General features: G+C 48.6%; 7 protein-coding genes across 7 annotated transcripts; 1 reads left to right on the top strand and 6 right to left on the bottom strand.

Moving 5' to 3' along the window:
* Nucleotides 1-83: 83 nt before the first annotated feature.
* K452DRAFT_45858 (uncharacterized protein) lies at nucleotides 84-814 on the bottom strand. The gene has a single exon (XM_033546696.1). The coding sequence runs from the start codon at nucleotides 757-759 to the stop codon at nucleotides 181-183; it is 579 nt and encodes a 192-aa protein (XP_033396852.1). The 5' UTR covers nucleotides 760-814; the 3' UTR covers nucleotides 84-180.
* A 588-nt stretch (nucleotides 815-1,402) lies between these two features.
* On the bottom strand, nucleotides 1,403-2,660 carry K452DRAFT_351743 (uncharacterized protein; the record flags this gene model as incomplete). Its single annotated transcript, XM_033545739.1, has 2 exons — nucleotides 2,448-2,660; nucleotides 1,403-2,404 (listed from the first exon to the last, which is right to left on the bottom strand). The coding sequence occupies exons 1-2, from the start codon at nucleotides 2,475-2,477 to the stop codon at nucleotides 1,403-1,405; spliced, it is 1,032 nt and encodes a 343-aa protein (XP_033396851.1). The 5' UTR covers nucleotides 2,478-2,660.
* Nucleotides 2,661-2,814: 154 nt separating this feature from the next.
* K452DRAFT_288504 (uncharacterized protein) lies at nucleotides 2,815-4,288 on the top strand. Its single transcript, XM_033540666.1, has one exon. It carries the CDS (start codon nucleotides 2,857-2,859, stop codon nucleotides 4,201-4,203), a length of 1,347 nt encoding a protein of 448 aa, XP_033396850.1. The 5' UTR covers nucleotides 2,815-2,856; the 3' UTR covers nucleotides 4,204-4,288.
* Nucleotides 4,289-6,963: 2,675 nt separating this feature from the next.
* K452DRAFT_309563 (uncharacterized protein) lies at nucleotides 6,964-10,608 on the bottom strand (the record flags this gene model as incomplete). Its single annotated transcript, XM_033543258.1, has 3 exons — nucleotides 6,964-9,803; nucleotides 9,825-10,268; nucleotides 10,329-10,608. 3 exons carry the CDS (start codon nucleotides 10,606-10,608, stop codon nucleotides 6,964-6,966), a joined length of 3,564 nt encoding a protein of 1,187 aa, XP_033396849.1.
* Nucleotides 10,609-16,475: 5,867 nt separating this feature from the next.
* On the bottom strand, nucleotides 16,476-17,565 carry K452DRAFT_45822 (uncharacterized protein). Its single transcript, XM_033546695.1, has 2 exons — nucleotides 16,638-17,565; nucleotides 16,476-16,574 (listed from the first exon to the last, which is right to left on the bottom strand). The coding sequence occupies exon 1, from the start codon at nucleotides 17,424-17,426 to the stop codon at nucleotides 16,902-16,904; it is 525 nt and encodes a 174-aa protein (XP_033396848.1). The 5' UTR covers nucleotides 17,427-17,565; the 3' UTR covers nucleotides 16,476-16,574; nucleotides 16,638-16,901.
* Nucleotides 17,566-19,300: 1,735 nt separating this feature from the next.
* K452DRAFT_299172 (uncharacterized protein) lies at nucleotides 19,301-19,882 on the bottom strand (the record flags this gene model as incomplete). The annotated part of the gene is made up of 1 exon (XM_033542198.1): nucleotides 19,301-19,882. The coding sequence occupies one exon, from the start codon at nucleotides 19,880-19,882 to the stop codon at nucleotides 19,301-19,303; it is 582 nt and encodes a 193-aa protein (XP_033396847.1).
* A 489-nt stretch (nucleotides 19,883-20,371) lies between these two features.
* Nucleotides 20,372-20,926, bottom strand: K452DRAFT_201497 (uncharacterized protein; the record flags this gene model as incomplete). Its single annotated transcript, XM_033536042.1, has 1 exon — nucleotides 20,372-20,926. A coding segment is annotated over one exon (555 nt), but the record flags the coding sequence as incomplete, so codon positions are not given.
* Between the last annotated feature and the right edge of the window lie 1,094 nt (nucleotides 20,927-22,020).

Raw genomic sequence — 22,020 nt, 5'->3', positions numbered from 1 at the left:
CGCCGGACCGATCGTCATGAGCCGTTGGTTGTGGCTGAGCTTTGCGTGAAAGCTGGCCAGGCTGCTTTGATAGTACAAAAGGCGAGTCCCGATCGTTTTCCCAACCTTCTTTCGGTATCTTGCCACCCTCAAGTGACGACAGCGATGCACTGCTACTTCGAAACGCCAAAACCCTACCTCTTAAAGCTTTTCGTGTTTCAGGTCCGCCCGCTCATGGCGCTCACTCTCTTCTGGTTCTGAGTCCGCCTGCTCAGTCTCTTCTGATTCCGGGCCCGCCCGGCGAGGCTCTTCAGATTCCAGGCCTGCCTGCTTAACCACTTGTTCGTGCTCATTGGAAAGCCATTCTATGCGAAAATCGGTAGCCTTGATCTTTCGTCGCACCCAATCTTGCATCTTCAGATATGTAGCCTTCTTCTCGCGTTCGAAGTGCAGCTCCCTTTCTATTCTCGACCAGCCTGCTGGCGCGGGGCTGGCAAGTTTGTAGCTCTCTTCTTCAAGTAGACGCAACAATCTATCCATTACAGCCTCTGGTCCAAGCCTGACTATTTCCTCTTGCTGCTCCTTCACTTCTAGTGCGCGACGGCGTTGGTCGGCCTTTTTTTTGATATTAAGTGCATTAAGAGCTGATGCAGGTTCAATGAAGTCGTCGGTGTACTCCTTCGTAATTCGCAGTCGATTGCCAGCGTACACCTTCGTAATCGGCGGTGGGCCGGTACTGTAGGATCGAATTGGTGAAACCAGGGTGCGGAATGACTTCATTGTGGATAGTGAATGTGTGGGAGAGGCAGAGCGACAGAGCGTGATGGAGATGATGCGGAGAAGTGGAAATATTGCACGACCTGACAACCTCGCGCGTAGTAGTGTGGTCAGTGCGCCATGGAGCCGCATGACTTATGAGATAGAAACGCGGTCGCGTCGCGTGAGCCTCATGTCCCGACGTCAACGTCGTCTCCGAGCGCATACCTACGTCGTCTCGCGATCGCCATTGCCATCACCATCGTCTGCAGTACTTGCCTCCTTCAGAAAAGCCCGTGCTGCTTCGATGTTTCATGTTCTTGTCGCCGCAACGATCCACCAACGCGCTAAATATATGATGGAGCGGTGCTCGCCGGCGGCCCCGGGACGCGTCGCTTCTTGGGCAAGGCTTGCGTTGGGTTGAGAGGACGCCGAGTCGGCAAAGGAGAGAACATGGCTGGTTTCTGAGGACAGCCAGAGGTCGTCGGTCACCTCTGGAGATGATGAGGATTGCGCCCGACGCTGTCCGTCATGCCGGCCCAGAGGAGCTTGCGCCATGGATGGCCCATCCTTTTGCTGTGTCGAAAAAGTTTGTCGAAGAGGTTAGAGATCGTAACAAGGAGGGTCCAGTCTGACCCGGGTCTTCGATGCTACCTTTTATCTGCTCTCACTCTCCCACTCTTTCGGCCGTCTCCAGCTCCAGTTCCACCAACCAAGGAGCGTTCACGGGCTTCCCCTCCCCAGCCATGATTGCGGCATTCACCATTAGCCCCTGCGACTTGTCTTCCCTGAATGCCTCTGCGCTCGACGGGCTCAAGGCAGCAAATCCCTTCTTCCTCGACTGGTTCACCCCAACCCATTCTTTTTGGAGTGGTCCCAACTCTTCGTCGTCGGACCCTCGCTCGTCAAAGCGTATACGCCCGGCACCGTATCCGCGATGCACATGTCCGAAGCAGTGCAGTCTCGGCTTCGCGCGAGCCACAGCGCGGCGCAGATGCTCGCAGCCGGCACTGCGACCGTCATCCGTGTCGTCAAGGACGTATTGTGGCGGGCCGTGCGTCATGACGATGTCGATACCGTCCGGGATGATGGATGCTGCGGTTCCGACGTTGGTTGCCCACGCGGGAGTATGTACGTTAAACCGGTCATGGCCGCTTGGGTACTGGAAGGCCGAGGATCCGTACTGGGGCGTATAAGGCGAGGCGTACACGCTGAAAGAAGCTCCACTGCGCAGGGTGAAAGTGTGGGTACCTTCGTCTAGGTAAGTGACGCCGCACTCTTGTGCAAGTGGACCGCGCATTAGCTCCAGAGCCTTTGCAGAATCTTTTGCATCCCCGCCTTGTGTCGCGTAAAGCTCGGGGTCCAACGAGATATCATGGTTGCCGGCGATTACGAGCTTTAGTTCTGCTGGCATAGAGCCGAGCATGCGGAGGACCTTCGAAAGGCTCTCGTGCGTGCCGTTGTTGGTTAGGTCGCCGCAGTGCAGGATGACATCTGCGCTTGGTGTGGGGAGGCGAAAGGCGGAGGATGTATCGTCCGTCAAGCCTAAATCGTGTGTGTCGGATATAACTAGAAACTTGACGAGACGGGTTGTAGGCTCTGCCGTTGGCTTTGGAGTTGCGGCAGCAGTAGTGGTCGTAGGAGTTGTTGTTGCTGCAGTGTTGATCCTCTTTGGGGAGGGTTGAGCGGTCGAAGGCTCGTCAGTTTTGGACCGCGAGCGCTTGCGGCGTTGGATACCGCATTCTGTCATTGGACTGGCCATTATGGATGGTTGGTTTTGATGTTGGATGTCGGTGTTTCGGGTGGTGAAGAGGCTGCGAGTAGAAGTCGAAGTTAAGTAAGTGGCGGGCAGGCTTGACATCCTGACCCTTAGATATACCTAGGCGGCCATCATGGGCGAGAAGAGCGGGAGGACATTACCACGGGATTGTCGGGCGATGTTCCATGGATGGTGCGCTCCCGGGGACATCGTGGTACCGGCAGGGCGGGTCGCACGAGGCGCCTCCCGCGGTCGACTGCCCGTTGCCCGGCCAGATGGTCCCTGTTACGTCAACAAGCGCGTCTAAAATTGCCGCTTCACTGCAACCACCTCAAAGCCGCTTCCGCCGTTCTCTCGCGGCCATGGCGCCAGACAAGCGCGCTGCCTCTCCCGACAGCAACGCTTCAGAGCGCCCTGCCAAGATGCCGAAGCAGGCACCCGTCGACATGAAGGAGTCTGCTGAAAACAACAAGCTTGCCGAAACGAATGTGTCCTCTGAAGACACCAAGCCCGCCGAAACGGACGCCTCTGCCCAGAACAAGCCCGTCGGAATGAGCGAGAAGAATGAACCCGCCGAGCAGAAGGAGCTTATTGAAACGATGACTATTCCCACCGACAAGAAGCCTTCTCGCTTCCCTCACTTCGAAGACGGCGACGTGTCCATGTCCTTGGGTGTCGATCTCACTCTCAAGCTACACGGCGACAAGCTCCGCTCCGCTTGTAAGCTCTTCGCAGACTTCGATAAACTTCCTGTCCGCTTCAACCTCCCGACCAGCGACGACGTATTTGCCACCGTCGTTCGACTCGACACCTCCGACACCAACGAGACATCGCCCTCCAAAAACACCCGTGCCGTGTGTGCCAACGAAGCCGTTTTTCGCTACCTCTATCAACAGCCTGTGGAAATCACCGCTCTGCTCGCACGCGGCGTCACTGTCCTCGCTACACGCTATGGTTGTTTACCCGCTATCAAGGATGCGCTCACGATGGACATTCTCGAAGCCAGCCTCGGAACACGCCTCTTCCAGGACATGCCAATGCCGCTTCTAACGGCCGGATACTATCTTCAGAACAAACGCATTTTCTCGGAGGCTATGGTGCATGCCGTAGGCCATGGTTTGATGGCTGGTGAAGCTGACAAAACCATGCCGTCAGTGGTACAAAAGCTACTTGACCTCCACCAAGAGAATCTTATGGCGACAATTGATCAACACTGGGCTGCCATGTTTGCTCAGTTGAGATCAGATAATCTTCCTCGCCTTATAGCTTCCTCGTTCATCCGCGAATACATCTCTCGCAACAATCTGCAGCTAGGACATATCACCAAGGCTGTCTACAATACGATGAACTCTCTACGGAAAATGAATAGCAACAAGGAGCTACTAAATTTCCGTACAATCCAGCAAGTATGCGATATAGACAACGGTCTCCAAAGTATAAGCACTTTTACCGACCTTATCAAGAATTTTGACGAGGAAGAGTACCGAGATGACCTTTGCGCTGCCGACGCCGCTTTCCAGTGCTGTGTCAACCCACAAAGCGTCGAGGCTGAGTTGAATTCTGCTCTGGAAAGAATCAAGAAGAGTCTTATCCCGCTGTTCAAGGATGATAGGGATTTGGGCTACTTTACTCGCCCGTTTGATGGCAAGTACCCATGGGAGAACGATACAGAAGAGGAATCTGCTTCGAGCGGTACCAAGCAGGCGTGAGATTTCTGAAGCCATTCGTCTGCTCTAGAGAGAAGTCTTCTCACTTTGCATACCGGTCTTCGTAGGATAGAAATCAGCAAGTTGGGATCTGGAACGTATGTACATACGCATCCAATTGGCATAGTCTCACCTGCCATTCCAACGTCAGGTCTCAGAATGCATGGTCATCCTACTCTCGTCTCATTTTGTGCTTCGCATCTTCATGATCTCGTTTAATACTCTCGCTTGCTTGTACATTCTTGCCCTCGTATCTTTTGAGTACATAATCCTCTAGTCCAGAAACACAGGCGCCCACCCCCAACTATAGGTAGTTATTTTGCCAGTCCAATTGACAGACCCACCAAACCCCACGAAGTGGTCTGGCTTCAGCGTTCGGGAGTTCGTCACTTTTGGGCCGGATGCTCCGCCGTACTCTGCCGGGCAACGCTAGACTAGGGCGGGCGCAAAAGTGCCAGTAGCGCTGAATCTCCGCACCAGTGGATGGATGTTCTGAAATTTAGTACTCCCTGCGAAGCAGTCAAGGAAAGTTCGATGATCAGAAAATAATCAATAGCTTGCGGTGGCTAGGAAATACCACGAAGATGTATGATTGATTTATCCATGTGAATACGAGAAGAATCGCAAATTCCCATACATCGGACGAGCCCATATGAACGTTCTAACCCCCTTATACGGCGCTTTCCTTTCAGTTGTACACAAACACCATTAACTTCCTCTAAAGCAAACAGTTGCATAGCCCAAACCCATCAATCCGGGCAAGCAATCATGTCAGGGCCCGGCGGGTTGCACAGTGTTTGAACACTGAGTTTCCAGCACGTGAGGTCTCTGCACTGGCAGAAGTTACCGATGCCGCTAGGGAGAATGGTTTAGCTTGTTTTGCTTTTGTTTTGGAGAGGAGGGATGGTCTCTAATGCACGCGTTGGGTGAAGCTCCCAGACTTACCGATGAGGTGCGGCATGATTTAGGCATGGCGGAAGGCCTGCGGCGAGGATGACGGTGGCCAGTGAAAGAGTAATGGTGAGGAAGGCTAGGAGGTGCATTTGGAACATTTTCTTGTTATGGCGAGTTGTAGTGGAAATTTGTAGTGGGAATTGAATCTCGAGGTGTGGATGTGGTGGCAAACAGTGAGATGGTGACTTTAAATTTAAGCAACGTCCTGCACAGGAGTCTCTCGCTACAGGCCTTGATTTTTGCCTTGTCATACCCACAGCGTAGCAGTGAGGAAGTCACGAGGTACCATTGACATGTTGACCGCTTCTTGGTCACGAGGTGCAAATCGGTTCTGTAACACCACTTAATTGAAAAGGTAAAGCCGTGCGATGGCTCTAATAGCAATGGCGTACTCCTGCTCCTGCTGTTAATGGTTAGCATTGCCGTAATAATGAGTGTTCTACAGAGACGGTGGCATAGCAAGTGACAATCAAGTCATCCACATCTGCAACATCACCCAGGCCTACCGTATTCACATATTTTTGCGATATTTGTAGGTTCATTTAAGCTGGTTTCCGTCCTTGAAAGTAGAAAGATCTTAATTGTACTTATTTCAAATCAAATGTCTTGATATCTACAGAAATTCAAGTTTCTCGGAAGCACGGGTGCCTGTTTGCTTTGTGTTTAGCCGGCTGTGTGTACAGTTACTCAAACTCCGTTCCGCCAAGTTTAGGCTGTAACCTTGCTCTCGCAGTATGTGCAAATTTGGATTCGATTGCTGTCCTAGCCGAAGTAGCACATACATTCCTGTCCACCAACATTGTCAGCACATGACTTCCTCGGTGCCGTATGCGGTATAATTGTTTGCTAACTCTATACATAATAACATGATGTCAACCATCATCACCGTAACTATATTATCTCGCTTAGCACGAACCCTGTCATCACTTTACTTTTTCAACATCACACCATTCTCTCCTATTAGTGGAACGATAGTCACCTTTCTACCAAGGGAAGTCGTGTATTTAAGCAGACAGTTTCACTCAATTCAATGCGAGAGCAGTGTCCAGCTTTCTCGCACTGTTCAACACATGATAATACATTGTACGCTTCTTGGGGTCTCTAATCATTGACATGTGGCTCACAACCGTGCGGCCGTATTTATAAAACAGGAATCATTCTAATGAATCTCTTAAAGTCTTAAGCTTCTATTGACTTTGCTTTATTGCTGTAAGTTACACGGCAAAATGAAGCCGACTAAGCATTTATTAAACACTAAGCCACGTTATAAATTTATGATGTAGGGCTTGCGGAGTTTAGTCTGGTCTCTGATATGGCATTTTCCCGTACAATTTAACATGGCAGGTTTGTCTTAAAACTCGTGATGATTTATATGCGCTGTATGGGTTACTCTTAAAATGAACATAGTCTGATCTTCCGTGGCTCCTAAATAACTTGTATAGGTATTATTGCAAGTTCAAACAATCCATGCACATTAAGTTAACTGCAGCTGTAGCAGTTTACTTTAAAGACTTGTTTGTTACTATCTATAACCTATAACGCCTGTTCGCTTATCTCTAGGTAGTCCAATTTCTAAATAAAAAAAACAAAACAGTGAACGCTATATGTGAAGCTGTACGCGAGGAATTGGACGCCGCTTGTCCTTCTAGATTACTGTTACCTATGGAGGTATATATGCTGCTATCTAAAAGAACACGTTTTCTCTTTAGTAGTGGTAAATGAGTGGTGCAGGGGTAAGGCTGTTGTGTAACAACTAAATAATGAGGCTGATAAACGAGAGTTATCGGAGTGATCCTGGCTGACACTACATCATTCTGGTTTCTCCTTATCCGCTTTTCCAATGTCAATCCCAAACCTTCCACTGCTCCACCATCCCATACTAAATAGATAGCCATCGAAGATGCCCTTCTCTTTGATCTCTTTGACAGTCAACTGCTCCGTTCCTTCCGGTATAACGTCCTTTCCCATCATGTCAGCGCCGGCAAACAAGCTCGCCACTGCTGCAATGCTGCATGGATCCTTGGGTAGCACTCGGCGAGTATCCATAGTGGCGAACGTGATCGCAGCACATATAGTCATGGCTCCGAGCAGGCCTTGGAGAATTCGCGTGGAAATCTCGCTTTGTTTGAGTCTCAAGCCGTAAGGCACCTCTAAAACAGCCTTCATTGGTGCTGTAGCGGGTAGTGGAGGGTTGCGATTAGTGTTGAAAACCTGAGCTAAAACTTGACCGTATGAGCGCTCGATGGCAGTAATAAGTTTTTCGTGGCCTGTCGGTCCGACCAATTCTTCAGGACGTGTGCCATTTTTCCCATATAACATAATGCTAAAGAGACCTTCTAGAACTGAAGAAGGTGTATTGTTCTCGCCTATGTATCCACTCTTAATGGCGCCGATGGAGATATTTTGAACAAATGTTGCCGTGGCTTCATCGGGTATAGGAGGCTTGCTCAGAACCAAGGAAAAGTCCTTGGCGAGAAATGTAACATTTGTCAGGACTTTTTCCATGAAAGGCTTGCAATATGCGACCGTGATATCCTCGACGTGCTTTTGTCCAACATAGCCGAAAACAGCCCATGCATTTGGGCACCAGGGCCAATCGACGCGCCCGTCCGTTCTAGTCCTCCAACCACCGAAGTAAGAGTTGTTCATAATTCGTGTATTAAGATCAACAGTCTCGTTGGTTGCCCAGCCGCATCCTTTTGAGGCATGCGCGTCGAAGCGTGTATAGTATTGTTGAAAAGGTGGTTTTTGATCTGAAAAATAAGTCATATTTGTGATCATTTCGTGCGGGAGTAAAGTGCAATTCGAGCGAGCTCTGTATGCAGGAATCTGTGCATTTTTCTCTGCTGTGCTGAGCCGGCCGCTGAATTCTTTATCCGAACTAACGGTAAAATCCACCAAGGGGAACACGAGGTTCTCATGTGTAAGTAGTGGCGTGCTTAAGTTGTCTAACAAAACCAGGTCTGCAATCACATATCCTCGCTGGGTTCCTGCTATAGCACTAGCTATGGCACTAGCATTACTGTACCATGTTTCTTCAGATACAAGGCTTAGTTCTGAGAGTTGTATGTTGTGTCTCTGAGTAACAGCCGCAGTAAAGAACATCCCGCTAGCGGCGATTGTAAGAAAAGGCGCTAGTATCATGCATAACGAAACGCATGATAGAGCGACTTGCCGCTGTTGCAAGGCATCCCAGAGGCAATAGATGCTAAGTTTTCCCATAGAGGTATAGCTGATTGGGATAATTGAAGTAGCTCTTCGGCGTAGCAGATAATATGGCTGAAAAACTTTGATCGAAAAATCAAGGGCGGTAAAAAACATCCCGACGGCGACTAACGTCATCGTTGGAATAATTGTGAATGAATAGTGAATATACTCGTCGTGGGCGATATCCGTGAAGCCGTTCTGCGCTCGCGACTTTTGAAGTATAACTTCCAGTGCTATACAGATAGCTATTGGAACAGTAACGAGAGTGACTTTAAACGGGAGAGAGAGTGCAATTGGCGAGAACCACACATCTTCGGTCATAGTTCGAGGCCGGATGCTCCAGACAGATGTCGGTGTTTCCGAGATACCAAATTTCCCATTGGAGAAAACGCTGTACCGTTTGCCATAAACTCTGTTTTCGATAGATTGTAAAGATGCATTTCCAGTCCCTTCCAGTGTTTTAAGTAGCCTATTGGACCGTGCCAGGATCGAGGCTATGCCTATAACTGGCCCAGGATCGCAAGACACCACAGTGTTTGGACGAAGGCGTATTATAAAGGCTGTCAAGACACCCATGAATGCCAACAGAGCTTCGACTGGAAGAAATCCTTCTAGACGGATAACAAGGCGGTTTTGCATCTCTATAGATGAGCCAGAAAACTTTGTAGATGATGGGATGGTGAAATATATATTTGCCAGCTGTGCGGATACCCTGGAAAAAAACTCCTGAGTTATTTTTGCAAAAAGTTTTATATCAGAGAGAATGTCTTCTTGGCTTAGACCGGATGCAATTGCTGCAAAATATTCGAGTAGGTCCAAAACTTCGTTCGGATTTGACTGAGATTCGTGGGATGCCGCGACGGCTTTGAACAATTCCGATGCTGAAACCCCTGGTAAACTTGACGGTTCTGCATCAGGAGGGATATATATTCTCGGAGTTGAGTTGATAGAGCTGTTCCCGTTAAGTGTAACTGTCCCAGAGAATATGGCATAGCTAGGTTTGCAGGCGACTCCGGTGAGGCTCGCTAGATGCTTTGGAAGAGCAGTTTTCGTATATGTGACGTTGGTTCTAGTCGACAATACCAGGAAGCGCGGGTCTTCATCGTCACATATCATTTCGTTGAAGGCTTCGAAATCTTCGTTATTATCCGTTCCAAACTTATTGTGGCGCTTCTGGGTATTCCATAAGTTTCCATGCTTTATGACACTGCAAGTCTTCGAGCTTAAAGTAAAGTAAAGCTTCACGAAGTATTGGTCGGCGAAAAGTTCGTGTGTTGCGGTGCCATTTTCGTGGAGTTTGTGGGAATCAACCCAATGTGTTGCACTGTCGATCTGCCGCACCGTAAGAGGCTCACACTCTGCCCTAGCAGAAAAGACACTGATGTCTGCTGTTATGTTGGCTATCGCCTGGGAGCCTTGAACTTGTAAGCTGCGAAACCAGTCTTTTTGTTACAAATATTTACCTTTAGTATTGTTGAACATCTGGTATGTGTATTGTTCGTATGTTCCAGAAGGCTGTGGTAAGCTATAGTTGCCGATACCATAGACTCTAATGGCAGCCCGCCGATCAACCATTTTGTGGTCGAAAAGTGTCGTGTTGGGTCCACCAAAATTTGTCAGCGTGGTCATCTCCGTCGGTACCTGTATAGCTGTATATTGTAGGACAAAAAGTCCGGTAGTGAGTACGGTAACTAGCTTAATCAATAATCCAACTGCGGTGGCGAGTGCAACAGCTCTACATCCGGGGGTCTTTGCTGCTTTGTAGAACGTGACGATGCTGAGAGGGGAAATAAAGTCCAGTAAGATGCTATGCTGAGCTTTTTGGGGTGAAGCCATTATTTTCCACGGTGCGAGCTGCTTTGTTCTGTACTCAACTTGGCCCCAGAATGCTGCGATGATTGTAAATACTAAGTTTTATTAGTCGCACTCGTAGTAATAGATGTACCGGTTTCCCGAGGATTAATTACCTGCGGTAGGGGCATATTGCCAAAATATGAAACGGTCAGGGTCCGCTGTAAGAAGTCCTTGATGTGTTGTGGAGTACCAGAACAAACCCCCCATTATTACAATGAGAGTAAAGTAGACCAGGACGAATGTGTAAAGCACTTTTTGTCGTAGGAAGAAAGGCATCCAAAGTCTGCAGCAGATATCACTTGGAACAGGGCTAACAATACCTTGATTTTCCGGTACTGCTGGGTGGTTCTGGGTGCCAGTCTCATGCGGGACAGATAATGTTATTTCCGACATGACAATAATCAAATTTGTATGAAATTTAACTTGGGATGTGGGCTTGGAAAGTCGAAAAAATGGACATATAACAAGTGCCGTCGAGTCGATTTGGATTAGATGGTAAAAGCAAATAGTCGTGTTTAAATAACTCTCTGTGTCGCACAGGGAGTTACTTTAGGTCAACCCGAGCTGAGGACTGAGGTGGGAAAATGTGGACGATTCTAATTTTAGCGATATGTGCTGGATTTTTTTTCTTAAGTTGTCTGCATATGCAGCTATTTGGTCTCTGCCTTGCCTCCAAGAATCAAGCCTTCCTTTCTTAGCGTGTATGGTACTAGTGTGGCAGAGCTGACTGCTCTTTGGTTTTTCATGTGTTCTTTGCTAGTAGGTCGTTCATAGCATAACTTCGAGCTAGCAGTAGGCAGATAAGAATCAATAACCATCTTTCATTCACTACTTTTATCTTTAGTTGGCTTTCTGTCTCTACGAATTCATTTTTATCACCCTGAAGGAACCGTTCTTCGCGGCCCTACGTCTCTAGGCCAGCTATCAGAGCTGCTAAGCCTCTTGGGTAGTTATCCTACTGCTACTACCAGATCTACCGTCCCTGTTCGCTGCGCTTGCTGCTGTTCAGGGTATGTAAAGGCTGCGCCTCCACACTAGTATTCCATTTAATAGATTTAGCCGAGGTAGTATTACGTGAAATAGGCATCACCTACGAATCAGACGTCTAATCGGGCTAATCAGACGTCTAATTAGCCCGATTAGGCACGCACGAAATCACCCGTGTCTAATTAGGCCAATTAGACGTCTGATTTAGTGTTGTATAATCCGTGTACCCGGATTATATCAGATTTAGCAGTACCACGTAAGTACCTCCGCGAGGTTCGGCGAGTCAGTTCAATTCTTCGTTCTCCGCTATTCCCCGCTATTTTACACCAATTTTTTCGGAGAATATTAGAGAAAGTAAAGACTACTAACTATCACGAACCTCATACAAGTCCGCTAAGGTATCTTAATCGTCTCCGCGCGCGATCGCTATTAGCCTACTTATCCGCCCCGAACGCGTAGTACCACCGTCCTAGGCCATCCCACTACCTCGTCTTACGCGCCTACCGCGTCCTCGGCGTCCGCCGCGTCCCTCTACAGTAGCAGGTACCTCTATAGTAGCAGGTACCTCTATAGTAGCAGGTACCTCTATAGTAGTAGAGGACCCTCCACCACGCCCACCACGCCCGCCACGCCTACTACGCCCGCTACGCCTACTACCTACTACTCCGCGTACTACTATTATTAAGGACTTACCCTATTATAGCACCTCCGGTTAATTCGAACACGGCGTACCCCTATAGCAACTACTACTACATACTATACCCACCCTATAGCAGGAGCACTTATTATTAGTATACGCTCCTCGGCACGCACAGCGAGTAGTAATAGCGCCTATAGATATACCCGTGCTACGGATTACACTACGTAGTATAATAGTACTATTTACCTTAGGGGTATCAAGGTAATCCGGGCACTAGCTCTAATCTAACTAGTACAGTATATAAGGCGCAAAACAACGCGAGATAATACCGAAGGGTGTTTTTACACGGTACATACCGCCTACTAGCTTATAGATTATACCTATTAGCGACCTCACAGAGCCCTAGCGATCTTTATAAGGCACCTTTACTACTATAACATCTCCAATATCGAATATACGCGGTAGAGGGAGAGTACTATTAAACTACTTCGCCTATCGTACGCGGGCATAATCGCTATTTCGGCGGACGTTCTTATTAATATCGGAGCGGTCCTAGCCGCGTAATACACCCATAGGAGGCTTACTAGCCTAGTATTAAGCGTATAGAGGCTTACTAGCCGCGTATTAAGCGAGCAGAGACTTACTAGCCGCGTATTTAGCGTACGGAGGGTACTCCGCGGGGTACTCCGCGGAGTACTACTTAGGGGGTTACTTAGAGGGTTACTCCATACGTTTAACCCGCTCTATTCGCTCTACTTATAGCGCCCGTAGCGCCTATAGCGCCTACTAGGCCTTCTCCGCCTACTCCGCCTATAACTATAGAGCGCGCTCTATAGCCTCCTATAGTCGCTCCTCCTTTATCTACTTAGTAGCAAACGCCTCTCTCTACGCCTAGGAGAGGCGCTCTATACCCCTTCAAATCGACTCTAGGGTATTAGGACGCCGCAGTAGCTCCTATTCTACTAGTAGAGGAGAGAGACGAGCAGCGCGGGGAGTAAGCGGCAGTAGCCACCGAATCAGTAAAGCATAAGGACTCTATAAGGGACGCGGAGGCAGTAGAGACTACGGAGAAGGCTATTATAAGGTACACAGAGCGGCCCGCGGCGGGGTATTATACGTTAGATCGATTATTTTAATAGGAGTAGTTCGTACGCGAGACCGTATAAGCGTCGAAGGTAGCGGCAGGTCCGACGAAGATAAAGAGAGGTATAGGTCTTCTTCGGTAGGCGGTATTTAGCGGGGTCTTAGCGGTAAATTAGAACTATAGGTACCCGATAAGTCTCCTATCGGACCTACTATAACCTCCGTAGCTCCCGTAGCGCGCTCTACTAGTCGCTCGTTCGCCCGCTCGTTTACACGCGGGCTAGTACTCGTTTACAAACCTTCTCCCGCCTCGTTCGCTCGCCTACTAGCACTCCCTCACCCGCTAGCGCTCTCTCGCTCCTCATTCACTAGGTCCTCGTTCACTAGCTCCTTATACACCACATAGTCGTCTAATATAAGTATCTCCCGCGGAGGAGCATCTACGCGTAGCTCTAGAGGCACAATACCACGTAACCCTATTCCCACCCACATCTCCTTACCGAACATAACTTTATACGGTAATACCCCTATTACCTACCGCTAGTAGCAGTTCTACTATAGTATAACGTCTACGCAGGCGTAAGCGAACCTAGGGTAGCTATAGGCAATACGTACCCTCTCGAGCTTCTCTTTTACATCTCTATTCGCACTTTTAATACCTCCTTAGCTCTATAGGTACCGGGGCATACCGGTTCTCATATCAATACCGTATTTATCGAATAGCTACTAAACAATACTACGAAATTCGGTACTATTATCTATTTATACAAGCTAAGGGACGCCGAAGGCCTATATCTAGCAGAGAGCTCCTACAGCAACTACTCGAGCTATTTTATCCTTCAGGGGTATTAACATACAGTACTTAGAGTAGTAGTCCCTAATATATAGTACGTATTTATCCTAGGTTACGGGATCTAGGTGGTTCCTATAGTCGATTAGGTCTATCTATACTCGCTCAAACACCTCTCGTAAGATAATTAAGTATAGTACCCTAGGTACGGGCGGAGGTTACCTTATAGTAGCACAAATACGGTAAAGACGAATTAGTAATTTAACGTTATCTAATATAACTCTATAGTAGTACTATTATAGATCCTTCGTAGTTATCGTCGTTGCTAAATAGCCGTTATTAAGATAATAGTTACAAATCGCTTCGAATACTTCGTACGTTCTCAACACCTTACGCTCCCCCTATTCGCCAACAGCTCGTCGGTAGAGGCCTATTTTACCATCTTGTTAATAGTACACGTATCTACCGAAGATATTACGACGTCTCAGCTCCTCACTAGGTAGTAGACGCCTCCTAAGGAACCATAAGGAGTATTCATAGTATTTAGCGTTATTAAAGTAATAGCGATCAGGGGCTAATTCGATATAGGCGTTAAAGGACGTCCTAGCAGCCTCACTAAAGGCAGCGACTACTCGTTAAGGACTAAAGGGACGCAGGGGTAGAGGGATAACGTCATCAGCAGCAGGAGGACGTTCAGCAGCAGGGCGCTCAGCAGCAGTAGGGCGCTCAGTAGGGCGCGCGAGGTAGGCGGAGGACGAAGAAGACATGTTTTAATTAAGATTAATAGGTGCTTAATTAGTGCTTGGTAAATCGAAGAAGGCGTTGAAGCTCACTAACCTGCTAAAGCATTCTCAGGCCTAATTTATAGGCGAAAAACGGCCTCCTACGATGCATGAACGCGTGTTCAGTCTTTTGCTTTTTCACAGTTGAACCAGGCCTCATATTAATAGATAAATAGGCGGGCCTCCGCACCGCTGCAGGCGCGGGTCGGTGTTAATGCCTTTATATAGCGGCTACAAGGATCGCTTCAGGGGGTCGAGTCAGTAGGGACACGCGTATCACGCCACAACACTAAATCAGACGTCTGATTGGCCCAATTAGACACGGGTGATTTCGTGCGTGCCTAATCGGGCTAATTAGACGTCTGATTGGCCCGATTAGACGTCTGATTCGTAGGTGATGCCTATTTCACGCAACATCTTTGCCTTCTGGGTTGTGAATTCCGGTCTAGGCTTGCGTAAGTCTTTAACCTTTTCAGTTGCCATCCTGAACCGCAATTATATCATATAAATTTTCTGCACATTTCTTGTCAATGTTAACATTCCAGATCGCAAAAAGATCGATAACCCGATTCACAATTGTACAGACAAAAAAAAAAAATTAGAACTCGGAGCAGGGCCAAGGCTCAATGTAATATGTCTACCTATTGGGCTACCTACCACATTACATTATTACACACATGCATAGGTTTAAAATTAACATTCTTACCCTCCTGTCGGCGGCTTAAGGCACTGTTATAATCCCAAATATCCCTTTAAAATATAAGGCCGTGTGTTGTCGCACACACCCCTACCTTTACCTCTAAAGTGTTTCTATCTTCATGGCCATCGAGCGGATTTTGATTACTGAAAAGAGTACTTAATAGGTATTGCCGAGTTTGTTTGATATAAAGAGCAAGAAAGTAGAAAGATGAGGGACGTAGTAATGTTTCACTGGTAGGAGATATTAACAAGCTGGTAGAAAGGGCTTGTAAGCAAACGATGACAGATACTGGGAACCGAACGAGTGTAAAAGGCGGGGAGTGATAAGATCCCGAATATTGACAGGACCTCTAATTTCGACTGTTTGCCTGGTTTTTAGTTGCCTTTGATGACATTTATGTCGCATGTTCCGAGAATAATTGGATACGGACGGGAGCCTAGTTGTGGCTTTGATGACCGCATAAAGCTTGCGCCTCCACAAGGCTGCGTGAACATGGGTTTGAGACCAGCTGGTTGTTCACCGGAAATCGCGCGCGTGCAGAGAAAAGTGTTATTATCGCGGTCTAGACCGTTTGCTCTCTATGCACAGCCCGAGGTGGCGAAAGTAGGTGCCTAATGACCCTTCCGCGTTTTGCCTTCGCTCTCCACCAACATGACCCTGGCTCAGAAAGTAAAACCGCCTGGCCGGCGCGACGGCCCGGGCCAGACGGACAGCCTAGCCACGCATAGTAGTTAATATCACTAAATCTTAGCACAATATTACCGAGAAGGGAGTGAGAGAGGTGAATTTAATGTCAGTAAAGCCCTAGAGCTATTTATTATTCGCCGTCAACAGTACGTTCTCAGCCTTCTACAACTCTTCAACACTACAGATTACTATTGTATAGCCGCTTCGATAGCTAGGCCGGCAGGCTAGGCCGCCGAGGGCAGCCAACACGCTAAATGCCACGTCCTGCCCCGGCCGCGGCTACTGCAGCCCGCCAGCACAACTAGCTACCTATCGAAATAGGCGGCTTTACACTCTGCCCTGTCTATACTTCTTAATATTAGCTATACTTTTCAAATATCTATTTTCCGAGTTTCGTATGCTTGAAGTAGTGGAAGACGAAGTGGAAAAAATGCCGTTTTTGTTTCAAATGAATTCAGTGGAGCAGATAGGAGTACAAGACGTTAATACTGAAACCGCTTGTGAAACAGGGATTTACTAGACTGAAGAAACACAAGACAATACTAAACTTACTCGAACACCTATAGTGATAGCGTTGTAGAGAGAGAGGAAACATGGAAGTTGCCCCAAGACACCATCCCAGAAACTGTTCGAGACAACAAACAGCTGTCAATCAGCTTAAAATTAAACGATCTCTACCCGTCCTTGAAGCTGTTGATCCGGCCGCGAGGTTATTACTCATGATAAGCTTTGAAATCACTTATATTGACTTACATCTTTCCAAGGACTATAGGCGTGAAGAGTATTAACCATCCATGCTGGGTATAGATCCAGAAAAGTTAATGTCCGTGGATGGAGACCCGAATCTTGTTTACACTGGAGGTAAAACCGTTGAGGATTATGGTAAGCTGTCATCCCAAGAAAGACTAAAAGCCAGCTCAAATGGACAAAGAGCCTCGTCTCGTCCTGAGCGGAGCTCTTAATCTGTCAAATTCTTGCAGCCCGATCGCACAAAGGTTTCTTCGACCGCCCAACAGCTCACTCAGCACCATACCGAGTCTCTATCATTGCCCTCCGGACCTGCGGGCTTATCCCTTGCTCTTCACACCGCGGCAACACCGCATAAAAGCACTCTTTACAAAACATCGTCGGCGACCCATCCTCCAGATGCATTCTGGACTTCGGTTCTCCGCAATTAATGCAAAAAACCGTCAGAATGAGATTCTTAACCAAAGCGCCAGGCGGAGGGTCGAGGCCGCAATCCCAGCAGAATTGCGGAGGTAATACTCCTTTTTGCTCTTTGGGCAGCAACATTTTGTCGCCGAAAGCGGAGGCGGGGCGGAGGCGGTGGCAGTCGAAGCAGGCGTGCAAGTTTCGCTGCTTGAATACTGGATGCGCCTCGGCTTCGCGAAGCATGTTGTCCGTGAAGGGCGGCGTAATTGGGATGAAGAAGTGGTAAAATGGCTTGCAGGTCATCTTTAGGAAGAATATGGCCGGGAAGTCGAGGTTCTCAAGGATGCATAAGAAAACATCCTTGGGTAGATTAAGGACAGGAGGAGGCATCCTTAGTAGTAGCTTGTTTGTGTAGTTTCGTACGGATTTCGAATTTGATGAGTTGTTTTTAGAGAAGGAGATGAAAGCTGCTGCCTAGAGATAAAATGAATGCGGCGGCACCTCGCTGGCATAACAAGGATTATCCTTGTTGCAATGAGGGCAAAGATTTAGTTAAGGTGCAACCCTCTTGTAAGAAATGCACATGCCTCGCGAGAAGAAGAACAACAGCGACGCGCAAGCAGCGAACTTCTCCGTTAGGCTCATGGGGTATTTACTGCACAGCGTTGCCTATTCTCGACTTCCCTCCGGCCGGGCGTGCGAGGCCGTGAAGAAATGGCACTCCGCGCTGGAGCTGACGGATACGATGCGGAGAACCATCGAGGACGTGAGCGGCATGGAGGAGGTGAGTAGATGCCTCTGTCTCGTAATAGCACAAGATGCTGAGCGCTCAACCCAGCACAATGTCTTTAGTCCACAACAGTCATTGCTATGAGGTGTTACTGAGCGGGTGTTTTCGATAAAAGAAGTGGATGGAGGGTTTGATGAAAGGAACGCCGGCTGAAGACGGTGAGAGTCAGGGAAAGCTGATGCTCTGAGAAAAGCGGAGGTGCGCCAAGTCATCGGGTAGGTCGAGATAGTCGCAGGGGTGAAGAGCTTTTTGTCGTTTGTATCTCGCGCTTGGTTGCGTGTTCTGAGGAGGCGCTGCCGATGTTGTGTAGATGTTTGCAATGAAAGAGGCATTACGAATTCCCATGGCAATTGTGGTCGCAATATAGCAAAGCATGCAAGAAACAAATAAGTAGTATGCATAAGGCAATGATGGATACTCTCTTGTGGAAGGGCCTCTTCATTCCCTCACCCAGCCAGAAAATACCACACCAAAGCCGTAAGCCCAACGCAAGGATGTCGAACGAAGAGAATAAGCCCTATTAGGCTGACACGTAAAGCTAGGACCAAGCAAACGGACCCGTTGGCTTCGCGGTAAAGCCACACTCGGTCTCCGCGCTGGTAACGATACGTGGTGCAGTGTCTGAAGGTGTGGAGCGGGATATGGCATGGATTTTGGCCTCCTGTGCTTTGACAATGAGGGAACGCCTCTGGTTTGTGTGGGCTGTTTTGCGCGGCATCTCTTGCGGCGAGCTCGGAGTGCGTTGCTGATATGCTAGAAAGTATGTTTCTCGAGAATAGCATGTTTCCCTAGCGAGTATTGAGACGAGACTGTGTTATGTTGTCTGCTCAATGTGGGTGGTGGGGTGTTGGTTGTGGTTGCGGTGGCAAGGTGTTTTGGCGTTGGTGTTGGTGTTGATGCGGGGGTGTGTGAAAGTGCGGTTGTGAGTTTGGTGCTTGTTGGTGTTGCTTTGTAGGGCGCGTTCTTTGGGTGAAGATCGATTGGTGGAAGCTTTTTAGAGAAGCTTTTGCCCGGCAGCCTGGGCCGGCGTTGCTCAGCGTAACAGAAAGGGCTTATGCCAGCCCCAGAGACATGATTCCAAGTACGTAAATAGAAGTGCGTCAGTTCACTCAGGCCAAAGCAAAGATGTATAAACCTTCTCAACAAACGGCCGGATCCGAAAGTCACCGGGGAATACAGTTCTAAATGTGGCCGGAATAGCAATCTTCTGGTAGGCTTCAGATAATCCTATCTAGTCATCCATTAAACTTTGAAATCGCTAGATTTCGTCTGTGCCCATTCCAGGTTTGGCAACCGCAGAAGATATGAACACGTCCATCGGGCCACGAAAAGCGGAGATGGCGAGATTCTTGGCGTCCAGCGATCCAACGCTACTGTTTGGCTGCATGAAAGCCTTGGGACGGTTGGTAGCTATGCAGCCTTTGCCGCTATAAGCTGGATCGTGTCTTTCCGAGCGGTCCTTATTCATTCATCTTCATCTGAGAAGGACGGCCTTTCGTGCAGGCTTGGCTTCTTCCCACGCAGTGGACCCAATCTGAGCAAACCCTACTCTTTCCGCCATGCCGTCTTCATGCCACTGGATGACCAGACAGTTGATGATAGGCAGGCTGTAGCTCGCATCGGCATTCCGTCCATGGTAATGATAAAGGATGTCCGCCTCTCCTTTACTGGTGAAAGAGGAGAGCGCGACAATCTCCATCGCGGTTCCGTTCTTGACCGTGTCCAGCGTCATGCCCCGGATAATGCCTCTCCCGGCTCCGTCATCCCATTCAGCTAGATTGATCGGCCCCCAATCTGCGAAGCGGTCGCAATCTAGCCCATGTTCCCATTGTGCCTCCTCGACGGTGCTGGGAGGGAGGACCTCAACGCCCATGATCGTGTGCGCTCGGTATTTGAAAGCTTGTATAGGCACCGTTTCGGCCGTAAAAGACAGAACTCCGAGAGACGTATACAGGCGAGGTGGTAATGCCGGATCCAGATCATTCGGTGCAACCATATCCAGGTCTTCGGTGTTGTCCAAGACGAGTTGTGAAGTCAACACCAGCTCTTTGAACATCCATGTGCCTCCTCTAAAGATGGGAAAAGACCAGTGTATGCGCGAGTTGCAACCAATCCAGGACCATGTGGGGAGAGTATGCTCGTGCCCGTTGCTTTTCTCGCTGTCTATTTCTCTCCGCACCTGTTTCTTGGAAACCCACAACAATGCCAATCCGAATTCTGAAAGCGGAAGTCCGAATGCGAAAGGTTTCCCCATAATATCTGCAAGGGCAGCTTCAAGAGCGCTGAAAGCATTGAGGATGTCGGCTTGATACGTAAGGTGCCTCTCGCTGTACCTACTGATTAGTCTTGCGCAAAGGGTAAAATCCGTGCTAATATGGCGTATGGCCGGGAAATCGGGATTGTCGGAGTGGAGGCTGGTTATCGCTGTGCCCTCAGAGTTCCAAGAAGTTGATTTCAAGCACTGTTTACACAAAAGCTGGAAGTCATCAGGAATTGGAGGCCTGGGTTCATTTTTCTCGTCGACTTCGGAATATTGTCCAGAGCAGCAACGGAATAAAACCTTTTCTCTGTGAAATATGATGCATCTCGGTGAGAGGAGCAGCTCCTGAAATGTCCATCCACGCGATGAGTAGGTCTCCTTGGGGCCGTGTTCGCTCGGCTCTGAGCTTTCAACCTTGGTGATTCGGACAGACGTTCCTATTGCCTGTTCGGATACGAACGGACTTCTTGTACCCTTCCGCAATCCGGGCAGAGGCGAATGCGCACTTGTAGCAGAGTGAGCTACAATGGTAAAATACGCTTGGGTATAAATCTTGTGCATGGAGGCTATAGCGCGGTGCTTTGACTCCGTGTCGTTTTGTACTACGCATAGCGCATCGATCCAGAGATACCTTTCGCCGATTGAACGTACAAACTCCATTGCATCATCGAAGAGGAGTGGTAAGTGGTTCTTTTGAGAGATCCCATTTCTCTTCTTCAGGTATTTGAAGTTTTCCGCAGTTGTGCGCAAGAAAGGCCTCCGCCCCCATACATAGCTGAGAGCGACGTATCTTTGTGCTGTAGTTGTCGAGACCAGGCATTGTTCTAGGACATCGATAAGAATGACTTCGACAGCGCCGTGAGATGCAGTCCAGGTATGATAGCATTTCCCATGTCCATGTAATGACTCCTTTTCTGGGTCTCCAGCTGTGCTTGATTGCCGGCAAGCTTCTAACCATTGGCGCGCTTGTTGTGGATCAAACGTCTCGCCCGACTCGGTCTCTGGGGGTCTTTTGGCAATGACAAAGGGGTACCTGACAGCGCCCACCGGAGGTTCGGGTTGAATAACAAGAGACAATGAGCTCGCTGAATAAATCATGACCCCTTCTCGGAAACGAAAGAGGAAAAAAGGACGAGGGTCGCGTTGTGCACAAAACTGCTGCAGCATAAAGCGGCAGAAAGGGCATCCTCTTGGTGGAATGGTATACCTCGTACTCCGGTAGAATTTTTGCCGTCCGTTCTTTCCGCGTTTCCAACCAAGTGATGAGTATCCGCCTTGTTCCCAATGTGGCGAGTACTCTGCTTTATTCTTTTCTCTGAGCTTTTCGACCATACTGGAACCCATTGGCAGCCGGGGAAGCCATCGTGAAACAGCTAGGATCCGCAGTATTGGCTCACAGTAATGCTTGAACTGCTGTACTACTGTTTTTGAGCCGGTCAAACGTCTTTCACTGACGCCCACAAACATTTGTAAGCAAACAGCGCAAGGTACTGAATCGTTCACAGTGTCTGCTTCTGCTTCTGTTTCGAGTGACGGGGCAGCCATCTTGAAAACTGAGAAAGTACGGATATCAATACACAAATCAGACAGGACGATGTCCCGTTCCTGTGACGTGAGACAGGTCCAGGAGGGACGAAGAGAATTTGAAGTAGGAAGGGGTCTGCGTAGTAGCATGATTGAAAAGAAACATATAAAGACGCACAGCCACCAACCAACTCACTAAGGGGTTTCGAGTGGACCAGAAAAGGCTAGTGTGTACGGCCTATTGGAGCCACGGTTGCACACCGGCGAAGGGAGGCATAGCTTGGTGTGCACATCAGTGGGCCATCCCCACTCGCTAGGGCTGAACCAACGCATCGATTGTCGCGTGACTTTACCCTCCTCGGATTTAAGGGTATCACATTTCTTCGTTTCGTAATTCATGAATGGGGAGG

This window comes from Aplosporella prunicola, assembly GCF_010093885.1.
Source record: "Aplosporella prunicola CBS 121167 unplaced genomic scaffold K452scaffold_15, whole genome shotgun sequence".
In the NCBI taxonomy this organism is placed as follows: Eukaryota; Fungi; Ascomycota; class Dothideomycetes; order Botryosphaeriales; family Aplosporellaceae; genus Aplosporella; species Aplosporella prunicola.
The sequence above is the reverse complement of the archived record's forward strand: the minus strand, read 5'-3'. Positions and strand labels throughout refer to the sequence as shown.